The 18,005-nt window shown below is 42.3% G+C and overlaps 1 protein-coding gene across 1 annotated transcript in view; it reads right to left on the bottom strand.

Annotated features, from left to right (window-relative positions):
* The window catches only part of LOC111142889 (PATJ, crumbs cell polarity complex component), a 372,385-nt gene that overhangs the window by 59,251 nt on the left and 295,129 nt on the right, over window positions 1-18,005 (bottom strand). The window contains exons 31-32 of the mRNA XM_022496281.1: window positions 8,177-8,291; window positions 3,884-4,017 (exon numbers count right to left, since the gene is read on the bottom strand). Of these exons, the coding sequence (XP_022351989.1) occupies window positions 3,884-4,017; window positions 8,177-8,291 (249 nt within the window). The remainder of the gene's footprint in view (window positions 1-3,883; window positions 4,018-8,176; window positions 8,292-18,005) is intronic.

Here is an 18,005-nt window from a genome sequence, read left to right as displayed (position 1 = left end):
TCCATATTAATTAAATCTAGAACGCGTGTCCCGTAGTTCCCCTCCCTCCCTTCCTTTCTTCCTTCCCTCCTTTCTTCCTGAAGGCGGGGCTTGAACTTGAGACCCTGAGATCACTCCCTGAGCTGAGATCAAGAGCTGGACGCTTAACTGACTCAGCCACCCAGATGCCCGTAGTTGTACTTTTTTCTACTTTCCAGAGAAAAAAATCCCTATTTTAGTAGTCCTTATTAGGACTTTTCAAGGGTTGGTCCCTTATATTACACCATAAACACTGAAGGTTGTAGAATGAACTTGACTGAGCGTGTAAGGACAGGGTTATTTCACTCAATTTTATGTCCTCGGCACTAAGGGCAGCCTTTAAGCCAACATATGTAAGCTATCATAGAAGAGCCACGTTCACCGAAAGGAGAAGATTAAAACAACAGAGGCAGAAGTCTGTCATTGAGGATTGGGTCCAGGTGCACTCGTAAACCTTCCCAAGAGGCTCAACCTCACCATTATCTTGGTATTTTAAAAGGCCCATTCAGAAGACTGGCTGCAAACACAATGGGATGCTAAGTGAGATCTCCCTCTCTGATCTCAGAAACCATCTGCCTTGGCTCCAGAGCAATTATTTATAGCAGATAGGACTGATGTGGTGTCAAGACCAAGTCCCAGAGGGTCAATTCCTCCAAAGATGGCAAATGTATCTGTTGGATACACAACAAAGAGGGCCCAGAAACCCTAATTGAGCGGCTTGGAGCAGATGCTTAAGAAAGCTCACCAGCACTCAGAATGTGCTCTTCCCCACCCCGCCCCCATCGGAGCTGAAGTGAGGGTGTGTCACAAAATCAAATGTGCAAAGACATGTGCAAAGGTACTTTGGTCAGTGGGTCAACGCTGTCCACAATTTCCCTTCAGATGCTCTCATCTTCATTTGCTAACTTCCAGCTGGCTGGCCGCAATCCTGTGCCTCAACTGGATAATGGGACCTGGAGTGTCAACGGGGCTGCATAGTCCATGTCAAAATTTGGAAGGACAAACAGATCTCCACTGTGGTAAACAACGCTTTTACTTGTTGAAGCACCTTCCGCCCGCCCCTGCTGTTCAGCTTCACCAAAAACGACATGGCTATATATAACTCGTGAGTTGAACTTACAGCTTTTGACGAGGTACCTGAGGTTAAGAAATAAAAGCTGTGTCCCATTTCTCATTTTTAAGTGGTACTTATCCTTCCAAGGACAATGGGATTTACAGTCTCATAAGGCAGAACTATAGATTACGAACTTCAGAATGCTGTTGAAGAATTTTTGGGGAGGGGGTAGGGAGTGGATGGGGCTGCCTCGTGGTGGCCAGAGAAGCAGAAGAGAGCATGGTAGCTAGCAAACTGCCTCAACAGGAAGCAGTAGGTGATGTAAGCGGTGGAAGGCCCCAGGCTGGCAGCCGGGAGCACCAGTGTGGGCAACAGGGAAGACCCCAGAGCAGCATGGGCGCAGTCACCCAGGTTTTCTAACCCACACATGTAAAGCCAAATCAGATTAATAACATAGCCAAAAAAAAAAAATCAGCTAATAAACTCATTCAGCTGGGCAAAACATGCTATGGGATCTCGTATTGGAAAAAAAATTCCCTATTTCCTACGGGGAATCTGGTTCTGCCTTATTTTAAGTGGTACAGACTTAGATTTGCAAAAGATAAATCAGAGGGTTACATCCTCATGAAAGAATTCACTACAGAGTTTCCTTAAAATGTAATTTCCCTGGTTCATTTCAAATACAGATTTATATAAATTCAGTTTTTTCAATATTCAGGAATATCTCTTTGGAAAAATCAGAAAACAGGCTCTAGAAGGGAGAAAAAGCCAATATCCAGGGTCAGCCAATAGTTTCTGCATACTACCCCAAAGACCTTGGGATGACAATTTATATATAATATGCTTTAAAAATATTTGGTACGTATATATGTTCACTTCTTTACGACCCCCGAACTTTTCTGCATTTCTCATTATCTGGCTTAGAAAGATCTGTTCAGCTTCTGTCGCTAAGGCAAGGGGCAAACTTTGCTTCAGAAGTTTCCCTTCAAGTGGTCTGGTCTAGGCAGTATTTTTAAATCGTATTTAAATCTCACCCCACAAGAGGGTGGGAGCTACAAATGGCTACTGAGCTAGTTAGCTCCAGGTGTTCACAGTTTCATCCAAGCTCACGAACAAATATCCTCATGTATGCACGAAGCCATACACAGCAGGCCCTGCCTGCACAGGCAAAGGGAGAAAAATTCACGAAATAAATTATCCTGACCTCAGGGTAGTTCTAGAAATACTTTAATCAAGCGGATGGAGATAAGATCCTTTAATAAATAAACCCCAGCATCTAAGCACAGTCCTGTTTAGGTCGTGCATTAGCGGGGTGTGTGGTGCCGTCTTTGCTAGATTGGGCGGGACAGGAGTGTGGGAGGAAGGGCTGAGACCAGGGGGCCGGCAGAAGGCACCGAGACCCAGGTTTCCACTGCACTGTGTGGTTCTTGAGATGCCTAGCACTTTGGGGGCCTCATAGGTACTACAGAAAAATATAACGAGATCTCCTTACTTCCTGACAATACTAATGTGGAATTATCATACTCTGGACAAAAACGAAAATTATTTTTACTCATCATATTACACGTTTTATCTGTAAGTCTGGCATATTAATCTATTCCTTACTAAATAAAAAGGGGCAAAAGAAATACCAAAATATTCATTTAAAAACGTATTTATTAAGAGGAAGCCTCGTCTCTAGGGAGAGCAGGATGGGTTTGGAGGGCAGGGCTAGGGCGAAAGGGTTGGAGGAGGATTTGCTTTCTACCTTACATCCTTTGTATCAATTTATCTGAGCATAATATGTACGCATGACCTATTCAAATATATACACATTGATTCATCACATTTTTATAAATCAAAACACAGGAAGTTTAAAAAAAATGGTAATGAGCAGTAACATCAAAATATACTAAATAGGGCACCTGAGTGGCTCAGTGGGTTAAGCGTCTGACTCTAGATTTTGGCACAGGTCATGATCTCGGGGTTGTGAGATCAAGCTCTGAGTGGACGTGAAGGCTGCATAAGATTCTTTCCCTCTGCCCCTTCCTCTCTCTCTCTCTCTCCCACCCACCCACCCACCCACACACACACACACACACACACACACACACACACTGAATACTCAAAGATCTGTCATCCAAGCAAAAATATTCGAGGCTAATTTTTAAAAAAATTGTGAGTAGACATGAACATGGTTAGAATAAAGCAAAACCTAAACTGTTATGCTAAAATAATTGATATATATTTTTATCTAGCATTCCATGAAATAATAATGAAGACCATAATAATGACAGTTCATACTTACTTTATACTTAGCATGTGGCAGACACTGGCCTAAATTCTGTTTTTTTTTTTTTTTTTTATTGTTTAGTTTATAATTTAGCAGATTTTAGAGAGAAAGGGTGAGTATGTGTGTGAGCTGGGGGAGGGGAAGAAGGAGAGAATCTTAAGCAGACTCCATGTTGAGCGCGGAGCCTGACTTGGGGTTTGCTCTCACAACCCTGAGATCATGACCTGAACCCAAATCAAGAGTTGGACACTTCACCACTGACTGGGCCACCCAGGTGGCCCTAAATCCTATTATAATATTTCTAAATGTGGCTACAATGTTGTTGATCTAATAAGCATTTATTAAAAAAATACTCAATGTAGAGAAAATCCTGGAACACTGAGAAAAACTTCAAAGCTGGCCAGAATATACATGCGTGTCTGTAATTACGTTTTCTTCCACACCACGAAGAAGCCAAGTCTTCCACAGAGTGATAAAGGCCAGAATAAGGCTCAACAAAAAACTGTGACAGCGGATACACTTCACTTCTAGGAACTTACCAAAGGTGTGTCTTTTCCTCCCACAATGCTGAGACCAAGACCTGAACGTCCCTTGGATATTTCTATAATCATCTCCTGGCCAGGAACAATGGGACACGTGGCAGGGTCCACTGACAGAGGGGCCTGGAAACCACCTGGAGAAGGACGAAACAGAATGACAGGCAAGTGGAGAGGCAGCGCAGCGCGCATACTGCATTAGTTGGGGAGTACATGGTTTGCACGTGTCTGTCATTTCACTCTTTTCCTGCTAAGCACCATGGAGGAAAGACCTGGGTCCTTCACGTTCATTCAGGAAGGGATGAAACCTGACATTTTTGGGATGAAAACAGTAACTACCCTCCTTACTCAATCAACTATTTTAAGTATACTTGAAATTTTTTTAGTCTTAAAATACACCCTGAAAACTCGTACAGTAAGATGTAAGATGATTAGGAGCTGCCTGGGTGGCTCAGTTGGTTAAGCAACTGCCTTCGGCTCAGGTCATGATCCCAGAGTCCCAGGACTGAGTCCCACATCGGGCTCCCAGCTCCATGGGGAGTCTGCTTCTCCCTCTGACCTTCTCCCCTCTCATGCCCTCTCTTACTCTCTCTCTCTCAAATAAATAAATAAAATCTTTTAAAAAAATGGGGTGCCTGGGTGGCTCAGTGGGTTAAGCCGCTGCCTTCGGCTCAGGTCATGATCTCAGGGTCCTGGGATCGAGTCCCACATCGGGCTCTCTGCTCAGCAAGAAGCCTGCTTCCTCCTCTCTCTCTCTCTCTCTGCCTGCCTCTCCATCTACTTGTGATCTCTCTCTGTCAAATAAATAAATAAAATCTTTAAAAAAAATCTTTTAAAAAAATGTAAGATGATTAGATGATTAAGCACATACAGGTGTATGTTATAATGAAAATAAAGACTGCTATGACAGAAGATTCTGAGTTATAGTTAGAAGATACTAAGAATTAGTGCTTAAACACTTTCAATTAGAGCATATCATGAATTAAGATATATAAAGGATTTCATCAATAAAGTATGATGTGGCTGAAAATAAGAATTATCTAACAACGATCCCAAAATATATACATGGTTAAAAAAAAAAAAGTGTCATAAATACAACATTCAAGAACTGCTGGGTCCATAGCTGAAAAACTTGTTACTGCTATTTTATAAAGATTTACTTTTTACTTTTTAGCTCTATTGACTGAGCCAGCCAGGTGCCCCAAGGTTTACTTTTTAAAATCGTTGTTTTGGGGCACCTGGGTGGCTCAGTGGGTTGAAGCCTCTGCCTTCGGCTTGGGTCATGATCTCAGGGTCCTGGGATCGAGCCTAACATCGGGCTCTCTGCTCCGCGGGGAGCCTGCTTCCTCCTCTCTCTCTGCCTGCCTCTCTGCCTACTTGTGATCTCTGTCTGTCAAATAAATAAATAAAATCTTAAAAAAAAAATAAAAAATAAAATAAAATAAAATCGTTGGTTTATTTTATTTATTTAATTTTCTTAAGTAGGTTCCACTGCCAGTGTGGAGCCCAGCATGGGGCTTGAACTCACAACCCTGAGATCAAGACGTAAGCTGAAAACAAGGGTCTGTCACTCAATGGACTACGCTATGCAGGTGCCCCTAAATCATCATTTTAGATTGGGTTTCTCTAAAAAATGAGTGGAAAAAAATATATTTACTGGCTAGGAAAAGATGTTTAATACAACCCTTTTATCTAGCATAACTTCTACATGTGTGCATTTTCCAAGTGACTGAACCTAACCAACTGAAAAATCAAAATATTCAAAATGTTAGCTTCAAGAGCTTCTTGTACAATAACAGCCTCCAGAGATGATTATCTTCTTTGACAACTATGTTTGATTATCGTGAGTACCCATTCTTACGCTGGGGAACAGCTTAGTTAAGGGCTGATAATAAAGGGCCCCACCTGCTGGTCAGCGGCAGCTAATGCACAGGGCCCAGCCTGGGATTCACAAAGCTCATTAAACAGCTGCACAAGTGCGGGCCCCCAAATCCTGGCCTGCAAGCTAAAAATGATTTTCACATTTTCAAAAGTTTGGAAAAAAAAAAAATAACATTTCAAGACATGTGAAAATTACATGAAATTCAAATTTCAATGTCCATAAATGAAGTTGTATTGGAACACAGCCCTGCTAATCCATTTACTTCCAGTCTACGGCTGTTAGCGCCCTGCGACAGCGGAGCTGAGTTGCTGCAACAGAGACCATATGGTCCGCAAGACTTAAATATTTACTATCTGGCTCTTTACAGAAAAAGTTTGCCAATCCCTGATATTAAACAAAAGGAAACAGGCTCTAGGTAAGCCTGTGGAGGGTTCTGCTCTGACTCCATAGTAATAATAAAGCAGGTTCTGGAGTGGTGGGGACAAGCATTTAAGCTCCCAAGAAGGGAATTAATAGGTGGGTGAAATGGAGGCTCATTCTGCAGCCAAAAAAATGCATGTAACGAGCCGCGTTCTAATAGGAAGTAAATGAACAATGTGTGTGAGGTGCCCAGTCCAGCAGCGGGTGTAACGTGGCAGGCATACAGTTACTCTGACCATATGTAATTTACTAATCTAATGGCCTCCCAGTTAAGAGCGAGAAATTTAGTGATACAACCTCGGTAACAATAAAAAATGCCCTATGAGAAGGAGAATATTAAATTAGAAACCTAATTTGACTCTAGATCTTTTGGCAGCATATGCATTTCACACTCCATTTTCCATTCACTTACACTAAAAACAACGTGCAATAGTGCATAATTTCATGAATGCTTTACAAAGTTTATCCTTCTGTAAATGACTAGTGTAGCTTCTTTTGTTTTTAAAGATTTTATTTATTTGACAGAGAGAGATCACAAGTAGGCAGAGAGGCAGGCAGAGAGAGAGGGGGAAGCAGTCTCCCTGCTGAGCAGAGAGCCCAATGCGGGGCTCGATCCCAGGACCCTGAGACCAGGGCCCGAGCCGAAGGCAGAGGCTTTAACCCGCTGAGCCACCCAGGCGCCCCTAGTATAGCCTCTTGAGTGAGAAGAGAGGACAGAGAGTTAGAGATGCTGGGGATGGCGCTTCTCTTCCTCCACTTCTGTCTCACCCTAGCCAGTCCTGAGTTAGGACTGGTATGTATTTTTCCCAAACAGCCCAGCCCGAAGCCTGACAGATCCAGCCCCCAATGTTTGGTAAGTAGAGGATCGAATGAGCAGAATTTCCACAGATTAAATAATGGGAGATTAATTTCTGTTACCAAGATAGAAATATGTGATGCATCTTATTAAAACTCAATGGGTCTACATGGTGGTTGCTGTCTTAGTAAAAGGCCAGGTGGTAAGTATTTTGAGCTTTACAGGCCACACAATCCCTGCTGAAATACTCAATTCTATCCTTATTGTGTGACGGGAACCTTAGACAACAGGTAAACAAATGAGTTTTCCAATAAAATTTTATTTGTGGACATGGAAGTCTGGATTTCAGAGAATTTTCATGAAATGTTCTTTTGACTTTTTCCAACCCCTTAAAAATATGAAAACCATTTTTAGCTTGCAGACCATACAAAAACAGATGGTGGGCCAAATCTGACCCATGGGTCATAGTCTGCTGACCACATTCATTAAGTATTTTAGCAAAAATCTAGTATTTTAGATTTTAGCAAGCAATACCTGCTTGCTAAAGTTTTTGAGTTAATATTTATGAAAAAATATGCACAAGACAAATACATAAAGGTGTCGGGCCTGTTAAATTCATGCAGGGGTGTGCTTTGCCACTGGTGAGCACGTGTTTGATTTTTATTTTATTTGTTATTTTACAGACTTATATCACGTAAAAGCAAAGTGGAAATACTCATTATTCATTCTGAAATTCTATTTCAACCGCCAGTCAGCATAATTCATGCCAGGAATTCAAAGAGAGAAAGCGAATACTCATGTCTTTAAGCACTGAAAATTAAGAGTCTTCAAATAACTTACATCAACATATGCAAGGCTAACAATTTGACTGAATATGATTTTTAGGAGATAATACTCATATACCAAACACAATCTTTTGGAGAGATTACAGAATAATTTGTAAGCCTCATATGTAAACAGTATTTACCGAGAGCCTTTTTTGTTCTAGCACCTTCATACTCAATAAACAACAGGCAACCACAGTAGCAGGTTGAGGAAAATGGTGGCCTGGACAAGACTTGGAGCTAAGGAAGCAGAGGAGGGGTACCGAGCCAGGCTTCCTGACTCCTGGTTCAGGGCGCTTTTCAGGATATCACAATTCCCTCCTTTTCTCATGTTGGAGGAGTCAATTCAGTTCGGCTCATGGAAAGAATCATACCATAGTTTGTGAAATCCGCATCCATTGAGTGGTACGATGGTGCTAAAGGGATCTCTTGTGAACTGAAGGAGACTTTTGTTGAATATTTTTGCTGCTGTTTCATCTGGCTGACAGCCTACAAAAGAAGGGAAAATTAGACGAATGTCAAAGAAGAGAACGAAAACCAAAGGATGAGGCTTTAAAACTGGTGTGTTGTTACCCAAACAAGGGTGGCACTCCAATAATGTCTTCTGAGAATTTAGAGTGGAAGAGGTGGCAGGAGGAAGTTAGGATGATTTTTGTCCCATCCCCCATGCTTCCCTAATGAACCTGACATCTAAGATGCTTCCATGAAGGATGAATGGAGGAAGGGAAGAAGGATAACAGCTGATGATACTCTATTATTGTGGTCTGTATATGATGCTGGGGCTGGGAAGCAGAAGAAAAATTTTTTCAATTTCCATTGATTCTGATGAAATCGATGTGAAGTCCACATACCCATGATGTGCCCACTGAAAAGCAATCTATGCTGCAGATGTTCTGAGCATACGACAATGTCCTTCTCTTCTGGATACATCCACAATAGTTAAATGCATTAGGCAGGTTAATTGAGCAACATGAGGGCCAGGAAGAGGAAATAAGCATCCACTGAAAGTCTACTAAGTGCCAGGTACACCAATGCCATTTTAATTCACCCTAAAGAACAATACCTTATTCACCCTTGATTCCCAGTACCTGTAACATAGTAGACCCTCAATAAATGTTCGATGAATGAATGAGTCAATGAATGGATAGAGAAGAGCAAAATTAAAGACATGGAAACTCACAGCTGAAAATGAATTTGTACTTCAATAGAGGTACAGAGACCTTTGCTATGTGAGCTTTGGAAAGTTAACTCATAATTCTGGATTTCTGTGGATAATACCTCCAATGAATATTAGTATTAGAAAACCGAGGAAAACCAAAAGGATTCCATGCTCGCTTAACAGGCAGTTAAGAAACATAGGTAGAGACCTGACCTGCCTTCTGGATCTGTAGTTAGCCAGGGAACCCATCCCCAGCTGGAAGATTCTGGTGGAGGCAGTGAAGCACCAGGCTGTCCCTGCAGTCTAGAAATAGGATCAAGGTAACTGCTCCAGAACAATGACACCTCAAGATTCTGGCAGTGGAAGGCAGTGCCTCAGTACAAGGCACGGTGCAGCATATAAAAACTACAACAACAGGGACGCCTGGGTGGCTCAGTTGGTTGAGCAGCTGCCTTCGGCTCAGGTCATGATCCCAGCGTCCTGGGATCGAGTCCCGCATCGGGCTCCTTGCTCGGCAGGGAGCCTGCTTCTCCCTCTGCCTCTGCCTGCCATTCTGTCTGCCTGTGCTCACTCTCTCTCCCTCTCTCTCTGACAAATAAATAAAATCTTTAAAAAAAAAAAAACAAAAAACTACAACAACACCAGCCATTGTGTACCTGTGTTGTGCTTTCCCGTTTTTAAAAACGCTCTCACATCCATGAACTCTTTAAATCCCAAGAACAACCTGGAGAGTGAGACATTATTACTTTCTCTTCCAGACAAAAAAACCACTTTCCAGTAACATGTCTCAATCACAGCTATTTGGAGGAGGAGGTCAGATTAAAAGTCAGTAGTAGCGAAAGAATGTTACAAATTCTTTTTTTATTTTTATTTTTTAAGGATTTTATTTTTAAGCAATCTCTACCCCCATTGGGGGCTTGAGCTCATAACCCTGGGATCAAGCGTTGTGTGTCCTACTGTCTGAGTCAGCCAGGCGCCCCAGAACAATACAGATTTAAAATGTTTATCAAACCGCTGCTAGGCACTGGTTCTATGGACGTTGATTTTCTTTTCTGTAGTTTTTCTCGCCAACATTTAATAAAGACCATATACTTACTTTAGAAGACTTATTCAAAGACATATTTTCAGTGATTTAAAAAGAGGTAAGTGGAAAAATGACAAATACGGGTTTACTACCAGAAAACTGAACAATGGAACCACCTAGATACCAATGACTCTGAAGACCATACTTTCCAGGGTCCTTGAAGCTAGATATGTCTGCAGACTAAGTTTTGGTCAGTAGAGGTAAACAGATGTGAACTGTACAATTTTCGGTCATTTTCTGCAGGATAAGGATCCTGCCCTCCTCTTCTCTCTAACTGGAATGCAGATGACAACTGCCCCAGCAGCCGTCTTAGACCAAAACTAGATGCATTTTTTTGAGGATGGTAATCAGATGCCTGAGTGTGTGACACTGGGAGATACCACACCATCCTCAGACTGATTGTACCCATACTTGATACAGAAGAGAAACTTCTTATAGAGATTGAACCTGATCTTAATTCATACAGCACTTATGTCCAACTTTTGTTTTCTATCACCTTTAAAAAGCACATCATTAACAAAGCTGCTAGAGTTCTTAGTGAAAAAAATCATGTGATTAAAAAAAAAGATGTATTTTTTTTAATTTAATTTTATTTATTTGATAGAGAGAGCACAAGTAGGGGGAGCAGCATGCAGAGGGAAGGGGAGAGGCAGGCTCCCTGCTGAGCAGGGAGCCTGATGTGGGGCTGGATCCCAGGACCCTGGGATCATGACTTGAGCCAAGGCTGATGCTTAACTGACAGAGCCACCCAGGCACCCCTTATTTTTTTTTAACCACTTTATTTAAAAAAATTTTTTTAAAGATTTTATTTATTTGTCAGAGAGAGAGAGGGACAAAAGGCACAAGCAGGGGGAGCAGCAGGCAGAGGGAAAAGCTGACTCCCCGCTGAGCAAGGGGCCCGACACAGGACTTGATTCCAGAACCCTGAGATCATGACCTGAGCTGAAATCAAGAGTTGGACTCTTAACTGACTGAGCCACCCTGGCATCCCTATTTATTTGAGAGAGAGAACGCATGCCTAAGTGGGGGGTGAGGGGCAGAGGAAGAGAATCTTCAAGCAGACTCTTTGCTGAGCCTAGAGCCCTATCCAAGACATCATGACCTGAGCCAGAACCAAGAGTTGGACACCTAATTGACTGAGCTACCCAGGTGCCCCAGAATCATGTGATTTTTAAATCAGTAATGTTTGTGCTAATCATTATATCCCAGATCTGGGTAGCATCCCACTGCATTGTGCATGATATGTTTCCAACAGATAGTGATAGGATTGAACTCAATTAAAAAGTAAGGAAACAGTCCACAGAAACCAAGTGAAACGTACAACATCTATTTTAAGAGGCTGACCTCTTGTTGGTGGGTGTGGTGATGGATGGGACGTGTGGTCCTGTGACTCTTCCATTGGCACAAACCCAAACTACTAAGAATGAAAGATAGGAAAGGTTGGATTGGCTGTTTAATAGCTTCTATTCAAACATGAGAGTTGGAATGGACGTTCTAGGATATCCAACCTAACTAAACCAGTGGTTCTCAAACGCTGTCTTCATAACAGAAATTGTCAGGGACTAAATAAATCAGGACCTAGGTGGAGCCCAGGCAAGTTTTGTTTTGGGAGTTACTGCTTAAAGTTAAACAATGGATTCTTTACCCAGGGTTTCTAAGAGACCCACAAAGGGCATTTTGGGAATTATAAAAAATCCTGTGTTGTACCAAAATTATGTTTATCAGTGTTTTTCTGGGGGAAAGAATCTACAGTTCATTTATGATGCAAAACAAAAATCACCGTTCGAAGAAGATAAGAATTGTTGAGCTTGCTAGTGCTGACTAGTCGTGTGGCCAAAGGAGAGTCACCTCACCTACTTATGGGTAAACTTCCCCATCTGTAAACTGGTAGTGGTATTTCTAAACTTTACAAGCTTGTTGAAAAGATCAAAGAGAGAAGAACATAAATAAACCTATCACTATGCCAGAACAGCTTAAGATTTCAACTGATAATAGTATCAATGTCTTCATGTCTTTTGATAATAAATGACCAGCCAGCTGCTGATTAAAAACCGTGCAGATGGTTTGGAACAGCTCAAGGGGTTGAAAGTTCTTCATAATGAGCTGACCCAGGCTCACAGCAGGTATTGCCCACTGACCTCAGGCGGGTTCTCTGCTAGAGCTACTGACCCAGCCAGGCATCCCTACACCTACTCATTTAAAAAAAAATTTATTTTAGAGAGAGAGCATGTGAGCGAGTGGGGGGCAAGGGAGAGCCTCAAGCAGCCTCCCCACTGAGCGTGGAGCCCAATGCAGGGCTTGATTCCATGAACCTGAGATGATGACCTGAGCCAAAATCAAGAGTTGGATGCTCAATGGACCAAGCCACCCAGGCACTCCTACACCTACTCATTTTTATTTGGGTTTTTAGTATGTAAGTTTGGAGACTTTTCAAATTTATTTTCTTTGGCAGTGTTTGAAATATCATGGAAGCTCTAGCTCCTTAAATATAACAACAGCTGATACAGTAATAATGTAAATTTTAGTAGCATGAAAGTATCACCTAGCACACAGAAATAAGAATCAAGATTTTAAAAAGAAAAAAACTCAATACCAACAAAAGTACAAAAATTTGACAGACAGAAATTTATAGTTTTTTTTTAAGAGAAGTGAATTCAAAATGCAAGGAACACCAAAGTTACTGTATTTATATATTTATAGAATTACAAATTCTCCCACTTAAGATTTTTATTAATGACATTAAGCACTCTCAGAATTTACGTATAGATGTGTTTGTAGGGATGGCTCACTTTTAAACACCTGCTCAGGGTACTGGCCCAGGAAAATGCACAGAGACTATTTCCACACACCTTGCCTAGAATCAATGATATGGCTGTGGGCTGACCTCCAATTCTAAGACACACCATAACCTCCCAGTAAGTTTCACTGCAATCACTTCCTTTCCCTTCTGGAACCCATTTATAATGTACACTATCCCAGCAGAGCAAAACCGAGGGTGGAAATTACGTACATTGTCCGTTGGACACTCCGGTGCCTTCTGCTGACCAGCCACCTGGGAGATGTCCTCCTGAAATAGAAAAGATACAGCCAGTTAGTGGCATTTCAGGGCTCAAATGCACTCTCCAACTTAGCAAACACCACGGGGCCACAAAAATGACCAAAGCACCAGTTTGTTCATCCATCTGAACAAAGTCTTGTTAATGAATACAGCCTTGCCATGTCCAAATGTTTCTTTTCAGCCATTTCAGAGCTATCAGGCTTAAAACTTATCAGATAGCCACTGATGGTCACTTCAGCTAGAGTTTTTTTCTTCTTTTGCCATTCTAGTAACCTCTAAATTTGTATTTGTATTGAATATTTAGTTCTTTCAGGGTTTGAACTCTGATATTAGAACTTTTTTCCCTGAAAGTCACCAAAGACACTGGAGGATACAGAGTTAAGTTAGCCCTGAATCCCAAAGAAATGTGCAGAGTCCAGGTTTTAGAGAGAAGTAAACTGCCAAAACACACAGGAAACCAGTGCATACCTAAAGGGTGGTTTACTGACACCCAAAACATCGACCAGAATGCTTATGTCTGCCTCCCACCATATCCCATCCTTCTTTTCAGGCAAAGTCACAGGGGAAATTATCATCTGATGGTTTACTCTCAGGCATGAACTCCTGCATTTGGACTTGGACCAGGCAGGGAACATGGAGACAGACTGACTGGGATAGGAGAAAGGATGGGCTTACTGTAGCCTGTGGTAAATGTCTGAGAGACACCAGCTGGCAGGTCTAACATACAGACTGCAGGTAGGTAAGCTATCTGAAGATGATGAGAGGTGTGACTTGTATAGCAAAGTGGTAGTTGTTTGCGATCCTAGTTCCTCGACTTAAGAGTTCTGCAACCCTGAGCAGATTTCCTGACATCTCCAAGCCTCACTCAGTCTCATTTATAAAATGGGAAAAAATAAAGGTTGTTCTGCTCTAGGGATGTTGTGAGGATTAAATGAGGCAATATACGGACAGCACTTAGCATGGTACCTGGCAAACAACAAATACATAATAAAGATGTTAATGATGATAGTAAATGGAATCCAGGTCTGATACACCCACATTCCTAACTCTACTGTAGAGCTGGTGAAAATAATTACATGGGCAGACACTTTCTCCTTTGGGGGATGCTGGAGTACTATCTGATATCCCCTACCCCCTCCCTGGTTTCTTTTTCGAACATACCGAACTAGTTAATCCAAAGGGCTCCCATCAGATTTGTAACAATACAATAGATAGTGACCAAGTCGTGCCCAGCCATTCATTATTGCTAGATTAGGTTACAGTCCCATCCTGTCTCATCAATTCCCTATTGGTTTACACCTGAGAAATTGAACCCCAGTACATAATATCCTGAGCCTGCCCCCTAGGTCCCTGGGAGGATTGTGATTTCCCTTATCTGCCCACTTATTTTTTTAGGACCGAAACTCTTTCTCATTTAAATATAGATTCTCTCTCAATTTCTCCCATATGGGACCAACATTCGAGAACTCCTCCCAACAACCCCCCCTCCACCAACTGTGCTCCTAAACAGATTATAAGCCATGAGTTTACAAATTCCTTCATGCGTAATTCTTCCCTGAGCCCCTGGGCAGTGCCCCTTCCATAGTACGACGAAGCTATTTTCTCACAATTTATGCAACACTGTGTTGTATCTTTTTTTTTTTTTAAGATTTTATTTATTTATTTGACAGAGAGAGATCACAAGTAGACAGGCAGGCAGAGAGAGAGGGGAGGAAGCAGGCTCCCTGCTGAGCAGGGAGCCCGATGTGGGGCTCGATCCCAGGACCCTGAGTTCATGACCTGAGCCAAAGGCAGATGCTTACCTGACTGAGCCTTCAGGTGCCCCCTGTCCCATTTCTTATACTGATTACCCTTAAGCCTCTGGGCCAAGGGATGGGGCCAGTGCATGACGATGATGATGACAGCTAAAACTTACTGAGCACTGACCGCCAATTACTGAGCTACATACCATCCCTATTTCGGATGCCAGTGTGCACAACAGAACCGTGGGGTAAGGGCTATTATCCAAACTGCAGAGTTAACTGGGGCACGAGACGCTGGAGCATATGCTGAACCAGAACTTAACCAGACGCATTGCGCTGCAGAGCTCCTGCTCTTAGCCGAGGTCGAACCACAAGGGAAAGGCAAAGGGCTGCTCACCTCTTCCTAGGGACGCGCATGAGGTTCTTAGGAGCCAGCCTCAACATGGTGATTCCATTTTTAGATACAACATTAAATCGGAACAAGTCATGCCGGCTTATTTTGAGCTTGGGCAGCCAAAAAAAACCTCGCGGCACTAGCCACCCCAGTGACCTAGGGTACGTCACTTTCTTCCGGGTTTTGTGTTTAAACATAAATTTAGAACTTGCTCCTCTTCCAACTACTGCACTGAGGGAGTTCTTAGTGCCTTCAAAGCTGAGGTTCTGGGACAGTCTAAGGTGCTGACTTTGCACAGGAGACCCCTAAATAAGAAGGCTGAGGAAGGAGGGTGGAAAGATCATATTATTTTGTGGAACAAACCCAACAGAACATGTTCTATGTGCGTTGTATTGTAATCATAGGCACAGTACTATAAGCTCCTGAAAGAAAACGCTTTGAGAGCCAAGCAAGTTCCTCTGATCAAGAGAAGGAGCTTTCAAGCAGTGGATATAAAAAGCAACACTGGGAATATTCTATATAATAGATAATAACAGGGATGTCCAGTTTATAATCATCAGAGCTGGTGAACTTCTATCCCAAAGTGAGGCAATCAACATGTCTTGTCTATCCAGCCACAGCAATTGGTCCAAGGGTACACATCTGAACCACCTAAGAACATCCTGTGCATTTCCCAACGCGGACCCAAGGGGAAGAGAGTCAGCCCCTTTCTGGCCCAGAAGCTTTGGAATTTTCGATGGCCACATTCCCACTAAGGAAGCAAGTCTGTAGACAAAGAGAGTCAAAGACATATCCAGACACCTATGGGGCACCAGGATTCAGGTTCCAATGGTCCCTGAGGCTGTCAACTTTGCCTTTCCCTCTGTACTGTAAAAAGGGCCTGTAGCTTATCAGTAAATCTCCCTTTGTCTGTAAGGTCAAGCTGAGGTTTTATCAACTGCAATGAAGAGACTACTGATTAAAATGAGGTAGAGCCCAGAAAAGATCTATCAGGATAACAAACTCACAGGGGTCAAGCCAGAAGGTAAGCCAGGTGGAGATGAAGGAAGTGAACCGAGCAAAGAAAGCAAACTAGGGAGGGGACTGCTCAGCCTAAAGATAGTCAGACTCAGTGATTTTTTTTTTTTTTTTACTATTCCATTATATATGTTTATTATATGTTATTTAAATTTGTCATTAACGAAACTGAAGCTTCAAAGTATATCTAATATTCAGCCTGTAGTTTTGTGTTTCCCCCTTTTTTTTATTATAATAAAAAATAAAATAGACTCAGTGATTTTCTAAAGATGCCTGTCAGACAGATTGCCTCCTGCTGATCTGGGTCCTTCGCCTCCCACTCTGGAGCATGCAGATACACTAGAAAAGGACAGCCTTTGCCTGGATCAGTCCCACCCAACTCCTCCCCGACCTGAGGCCTGCATTAGCTGAAATCCTATCAGCAAGAGCTCCCCAGCACCCTCCTGTGCCCCTCTGCAGTCTTGGCCACACTAGGAATTACTTAGGTAAAGCTGGATGCCAGTCCTGCCTGTGACACTTAGTTGAGTCTCTGTGCCTCAGTTTCCTTACCAATCAAAAGGGGACAGTAATAGGCTTAATCTCCTATAAAATGTAAATCAATACACTTAGAATGATGCCTTTTGGAGCACACAGGAAATGCTGCGAAAGTGTGAGCTGTCACGATTCTCAAGAGTTCTGAAAGCACCTACAAGATAAGATTTGTGTGTCTTGTTCAAGGGGGTACGTCCTGTGGCTGGCATAGTGTCTGGGACAGAATAGGCCTTCCCTACTAAACTTACTTTCTGCTCCCTTAGAAAGGTAACATATACAATATGGGTTTTAGATTATAGGACCTTAAAAATCATGTTGACAAGTAAGACTTCTCTAGAGAAGTGAAAACTTCACAGGCTCAAAGAACAATGTGTGACAGCACACCCACATGTAAGAAAGTTTGAGTTCTGGGCTCTGCCAATGCGTCCCTTTCCTTCGCAGGGTCCTTAGGGCTAATAATTATGACGGTTAGATTATTTTCTCAGTTTAAAAAAATCCAATAAGCAATAGCTTCCTTCCAGGCAAGTTGAATTTCACGTAACAAGTCTTTGCAGGAGACCAGTTAAAGAGGTTGGGAGTGAAAGCAAGCTAGCGGACGTCAAAGATGGGAATTTGTGTAAAAAATGTGCACCTCTATTTCTGCTGTCTCTGAGTTCATGAGGTTACCTTTACCTGCTACTCTCGCGTCTCTATATTATCTTCTTCATTTATGATGCACAGGCAGAGAGAATGGAGGAAAAAGCCAAGAGCTTTCCTCTTGTGACTCTCATGAAGGGAACAGACCTTGCTGTAGATCTACTGTCTTTTTTATGACCAGGAAAGGGGAATTTATCACGTAGGCAAATCTCAAGTGATTTTTCAGAAATACAAGATATAAAGTACAATGAGCTGTGAAAAATGCCTCATATCTGAATGCACTTGAACTCTGCCATTGGCAATTTGCATACTGCCACAAAAGAGAGGCCAGTGCTGACTCAAACACATTGTCTCTGCCTTCTTACAGGGGAGTTCCTAGGCTCTTGTTACAGATGCAGTTTTCATAGAGGATCTGAAACAGAGAGTAAGATTCACAGTGACATCTGCTCCCCTAGCTAAACCAGAAATCCTGCAGTTCTCGACGGACTACACGTTGGGGATAAAAATGGATTTTAAGTACACAGTCCAGCTGTTTAAAAGTGAGCAGGATATACATCTGAGAATTCCAGCCTCGAATTAAGA

This window comes from Enhydra lutris, unplaced genomic scaffold (genome assembly GCF_002288905.1).
Source record: "Enhydra lutris kenyoni isolate GAN:26980312 unplaced genomic scaffold, ASM228890v2 scaffoldscaffold9, whole genome shotgun sequence".
NCBI classification, from domain to species: Eukaryota; Metazoa; Chordata; class Mammalia; order Carnivora; family Mustelidae; genus Enhydra; species Enhydra lutris.
This window is presented reverse-complemented; position numbering and strand designations above follow the sequence as displayed.